General features: G+C 46.8%; 1 protein-coding gene across 6 annotated transcripts in view; it reads right to left on the reverse strand.

Moving 5' to 3' along the window:
• Positions 1-4336, reverse strand: part of PSD3 (pleckstrin and Sec7 domain containing 3) — a 119550-nt gene extending 115214 nt beyond the window's left edge. For 5 of the 6 annotated variants that reach the window (XM_085317738.1, XM_085317724.1, XM_085317748.1 and 2 more), the window contains exon 1: positions 4237-4336. In XM_085317738.1, the coding sequence (XP_085173864.1) occupies positions 4237-4257 (21 nt within the window). In that variant the 5' untranslated portion in view covers positions 4258-4336. Of the gene's footprint in view, positions 1-3673; positions 3816-4236 lie in introns of all 6 variants that reach the window. The other variant, XM_085317730.1, reaches the window with a different exon arrangement.
• Between the last annotated feature and the right edge of the window lie 1429 nt (positions 4337-5765).

The following is a 5765-nucleotide window of genomic DNA, read 5'->3' on the forward strand; positions in this document are numbered from 1 at the left end:
TTTTAAGAAAAGTTCTCTCCTGGTCTGGGCTCCTCTGTCAACACTGAAATGCAGCCATATCCAAGGCTGGAGTGCATCCTGCCATCACATTTGGCATACACTCAGCCGAGGAGATGCAAAACTCTACCATAAAAAAAAAATGAGTATAATTTGGAGATAAGCCACGTGTTCTGCTGTGCTGTTCCACAGTAACAGCCATGTTCATCACTTCTGCAAAAATTGACATTTTCACTGTTTAATCTGTGCCATTTGGGCTGTTTTCCTACTGCTCCAAAACTACTGTATCACATTATCAGATCACTGCCCTCTTGTCCAGTCCTTTTACCATCTGTCAAAAAAACAGCTGTTGTGGCTATAGCACAAAGCAACTGCACAGCAGGAAGGACACCTCAGCCATGGCATCTGCTTCAGCAGCCTGTTCTTCAGGGCTAACTTCAGCCTGGTCGTCTTCTGCTTAGCCCACCAGTGGCAGCACCGGAAAACCTTTTTCCACACTGCACAGATACAAGGAAAGCCACAGCAAACATCACCATTTCCAGCAAGGAGCTGAGGCAGTTGGTGGAGGTTGAAATGCAGAGCTCTTGCTCTGACTGACAGCTTGGTCGTGTGCCCCAGCAGGTTTGTTTGCTTACAGCATCCAGGAAGTACAGTCAATTCAGGAGCAATTCAAGCCTCAAGGGTTAGATAATAGCTGAGTTATTCTGACTCCTCATTCAACCTCATAGCAACCTAACCCTCACCCAGAATAAATTCCACTCCACCCTGCATTTAGGTCCCATCCATGACCCATCTTTCTCACCTCTGTAATACAGAGAATTAAGCCTTGGATGCACTTGCGTCCCAGCAGGCTGTGGTCTCTGGAGCTGGCATGACAGCAAAAGGAGTCTCTGAGTAAGGAGTGGCTGTGTTCAGAAAAAGCATCTGGTAACAGACTGCAGAAACTTACTTCAAACAGTGTCATTCCCAGAGGACACTTAGGGCTGGACTGAAAGTGTTGAGCGGACACTTACAGCTGGTCTGAAACTTCCCTCACACAGAAGTGTGCAAGTTCTCCTCCACAGCCTCATCCCAGTGCCAGCAGGAAAAAAGAGTTGGAAATAACCTCAGGCAAAAAGCCCAGCCCTCTGCTACCATGGGTGCCAGAGGACAGAAAGCCCTTCACATGGCGATTTAGATATCTACATTTAAGTCATAAATTGCTCAAGATCTAACTTGATCTGTCTGTGGCCCTGCTGTTCAGAACAGTGATGGTCTGGAGGAGCTTTCTGCTCACAGAGCTTCCCTCTCAGCAAAACTTCTAACATGAAGAACTCCTGATTTGACATCTCTGCTGGGGTATGGCAGACTTAACCAGACTGCTGAAGAATTTTGGGTGACAATCAGCCAGAATGAGAAATCTGAGCTGTGCTAGAAGCCAGTATGCGTTTTTTCCATCAGAAACTGGCTTTGACAAAAGAGGTCTCCAACTAGCTGCCCACAGAAAAGGGGAAAAGGGAGACATACAGCACTGAGCACAGAGATTCTGTTCCACCTCTTCTGGCTAAGCCCAGGAAGCTCACACCAATCAATTCTACCAGTGCTGTATATCAGAGAGCACCCAGCCACTTGGGCCACATGCTTCACCAGAAGCAGAGCTGACATGGAGTGGGGCTGACATGGAGTGGCATTCTGGCTTGTGGCTGACTACCCTGACCTTTGAGTTTTGGCATCAGTTCACAGGTTTGCCCAACCTCAGGTTATCTAGTTCAAGCACAACAGCATGGAACATTACTATCAAATACCCTCAAGACTCATTTAATCGTATTCTCCAGATGCTAACCCCTCCCTCCCTTCATTTTTGCTCCTTCCTATTGCCACAACACTGAGCTACCTCTTCAGATCCTCAGATCACTAAAACAAGATAAAGCTTCCAGAACATCCCAGTTCACCTTTTCTCTCAGAGCCCTCACAATTAAACAGAGCAACTCAGAAAGGAAACACGTTCAGCTCTTTCAAAAAAATCACAGATGGTTCACGGCCTGCCACCACGTATTTCCGCATAGCAGAGGTTGTTTCAAGTAGTCATCTGTGCTGCACATGTAAAGACAGTTTACCAGCCATGGCAAAAGCATCCTTCTTCTGCGTCGTACCCTTTTTGCGGTGTGTGATTCATGCCATCATGAACAACAGGCCCAATGCTGAAGCTCCCAGCACTTTGCTAAGAGCCTGTCAACAGTCCTGCTCCTAAGACCCTCAGCAGCCCTGGCTTTCAGGAGGTCACCGTGCTTCTCAGGGCAGTTTATTGAGAAGAGCACTTGCCAATAGATGTTTCTGCAGTATCAGGTAGTACCTGATACTCCAGCAGCAAGGCTGCCTCTTCATGCCACAGAAAGCAAACTCCAAACCATCTCTTAAATTACAGCTGCAAAACCAAAGACCAAACTTTCCTAGCAACAAGAGCAAGAATAGCAAGTCCTATTCCAAAATGAGAGGGAAATACGCTGAACTATGTCCAGGTCTTCTAGCTACATRGCTTGACAACAGCAAAAAAATTCATGCTCCGCCAGTTTCAGCAGCCTTCCCAAGAAGAGGACAAAGAAAAATATCTGGTCAGTTCATTAGGATCCTCTTTTCCTTTTCAGTGTGCTGGCATGGAAACAGCAAAGCTAACCTAGATAATCTGCTCAAGCACCAGTATTACAAGAGGATCTCTTCCATACACGTAAGTTGTGCAGTAATTTTCTTTGTATGTCAAAAATCCGAATGTTTTTGTCATATTAAGTTTAGAAATAAGTTGTGCAGATGTTGCAATTTTTTTTTAACACCACCACCGCCACAGAGGAATTTCTTACAATCTTTTCTATGCTGAACTAAGGTTACAGTTGAACCAAAGCACTTGCTAACCTGCACGGTTAGCTTCATCTTTGCTCCCATCCAAGACATACTCGCAAAACAACATCTCAATAGCCAAATTCTCTATCTGCCTAAATCAAAGAGGTCAGATTCTCAGCTTGTGTTAAACTGGTAACATCTGCTGAAATTCACTGACTAAGGCTATGACTGACGAAATGGAATCTGAGGTAGGAAGAAGTTTTGTTCCTCCAGCTAAACCAGAACAGCTTGGGTGATTCCTGGCAGCCTACAAACATGACAGTTTCATTAGAAACACTGCATTTGGCTTTCTCTCTCTATTTTAACAGGCTGACCCACAGAGAGTATTAAACTATGAGTGAAACTGCAAAAGTAGTAGTAATTGGAGTTACCTATTACACACCCAAACCATTTAAATAACACATAGGTGTGCTCTGCCTAACAATATGCTAACTGGCACCCTGTGGGAATCAGGTAATTGTTGTTTATGGCATGGAAATACTGTGTCTATATGTGAAGTTAGCATCTTGGTGAGTTTGACTGAAGTTCAAGCATGTGACAATCATGTGCATGTTCCCATTGCGAAGCGTAGCTTCAGTTCACTGCAGCAAGGCTTGCGATAAGGCCCCCACAGCATGAGCGTTAATGTGCAAATTTAATGTGCTAAAACTTTATACCTTTACTGAATTCATCTCAACCCACTCCTCCCCAGAAAGCAGAGTGCTATTAACTCAGCCAAAGCTGCTGCTTTTTCAAAGTATCTCACTGAAATCAAGAATTTGGAACGGTTAGGAGCGCCTGTCAGTAAAACAACACTGCTTACTTGTTACACAGAGGAGGTAGATGGAGACAGGAGCAAAACCAACTGCAAGAGATGCAGGCGGGCCTGGCTGCCTGCCAGGAGTTGTCCTGGGCAGAAGTCCCTCCACTAGGGTCCATGGGGCCTGCAGAGTGGGCTCCCAGCTCTCTCAGGGAAAAGGGAAGGGAGGGAAGGAGAGAGGAGAAGGGGAAAGAAATAAGAAAAAGAAGGGGAATAGAAAAAGGAAAAGAAGAAAGAATTCAGAAAAACGGAAAAATAGGAAAAGAAAACAGGAAAAGGAAAAAGAAAAAAAATGAAAAAAGAGGAAAAAAGAAAAGAAAAAAGGGATAGAAGAACAGAGAAAAAAATAAAACGTAAAAGGAAAACAAATGAAAAATGAAAAAAAAAAGAAAATAGAAAACGAAGGAAGAAAAAGGAAAAACTGGGAAAAAACGGGGGAAATTAAAAAGGGGGGAAAGGAAAGAGAAGAGAAAAGAAAGGGAAAGGAAGAAAGGAAGGCAAAGGGCGGGGGGGCGAAAGTACTCGTAGAAACGAGCCCTCGGCTCCGCACACACGCCGCCTCTTACCGCACCGCCGCCTCCCTCCATCTTCCATCGCCGGCCGCGGCAGATCGCAGCCGCCCGCCGTCCCGCTGGCCGAGCCGAGCCGAGCCGAGCCGCGGCGGCCCCCAGCGCCGGCGGCGGGGCCGGGCAGCGCGGCCGCGGCCGGCCCGAGCACGGTGGGCGCGGGGGGGCCGGCGGCGGGGCCGGGCCGGCGGGGCGGACCGGGGGCGGGCCGGGCCGCGCCGGGCGGGCTGGGCGGGCCGCTGCCCGGGCAGCGGGAGACGGCTGCTCCCAGGAGCGGGTAAAGGAGAAGCGGGAGGCAGAGCAGCGGCAGCGATGAAGAAGAACAGGAACGAAATGCTGCATGTGCTTCTCAAAAAGATTAAGGTGGCGGGGGGGGAGGAATTTTAGGATTACCAAAAGCGACATGGAGAAAAAACACAAAACAGAGTGTGTGTACACATAACAGTGTCTATGAGAGACACTTTCAAAAATCCGCAGGGGTTTAGAACAAGCTGTRCTGTATTGTGCTCCTAAATCTCTTAAATGCTTTTTAAAGATGCTGGGGGGGGGGAAAAAAAAAGTCCTTGAAAACTTACTCAGCACATGGGCTTTTCTTTGCAACCTCACTCAAAAACCAAAGAAGGCAGCTGTCTTCAGCATGGCATAATCTAAACATTCAAAACATTTTTTTTTCAGAGTTCATCGGAAGTTCCATTGACTCTTTGGGTTTCTGAGCCAAGAAGGGGCACCCCATCATGTTAGGATTTCTCTAACCATGAACTCCACAAGCTGTTGTTTTTTTCATTGGCCTAGTTACATGCGTTAACTATACTCATGTATCAGTTAGTAGCTGACAGTCTGGAGAAAGAAGAATGTTAGTTGCAGTGTATTTGCATTTTGTTTCACAACAGTCCATAGCATTGTATTTTAACCCCAGAAAAAAACTAAGAAAAGGCTGCTGGACGTTCTGGTTTGCTTGAGTCTCTCTTGCACTGGCTATATGGCTGGGAAATCATTTCCACTGCATTCAACCTGCACCTGCAGATTTCTCAGGGCTCCTTCATGTCCCAGTTGACAATGTTTCAGCAGATGCAGTCTATTCAGGGCACGGGCACAGCCCCACGACAGGACCTCAGAACTGAGTTAGTACTTGTGTGTTGTGGAGAGCAATCCGCCTTTGAGGAAGTGCAACAAGGAGATGTTTGCACACAAGGCACTCTGCACTTTGCTGTTCGAAAGCCAGACTGACCACAGCCAGCTCTCTGTGCACAGGCTTGAAGCCACATAGGTCCTAATCAGCGCAGCGAAGGTCAGCAAACTGTAGTCACCCACGAGGCAGTGTGCCCACATAACCTCAAATGCCCTCAACCCAGCCTGCCCTGACACCTTTGGCATGGTACGAATTAGCCCTTACAGAGCTTGTCACAGGTCCATATGTGGCCTTAGGCTATTTCTGTCTTCAGAAGATTCTTTGAAACATATGCTGTTTTGGGGCAAAAAGCAGTTTCATTCCAAAAGGCTTCTTTGGCCATCAAATTGATTTACATACA

The sequence above is a fragment of the Rhea americana genome, unplaced genomic scaffold (genome assembly GCF_003343005.1).
Source record: "Rhea americana isolate MKP2758 unplaced genomic scaffold, rheAme1 scaffold_115, whole genome shotgun sequence".
NCBI lineage: Eukaryota > Metazoa > Chordata > Aves > Rheiformes > Rheidae > Rhea > Rhea americana.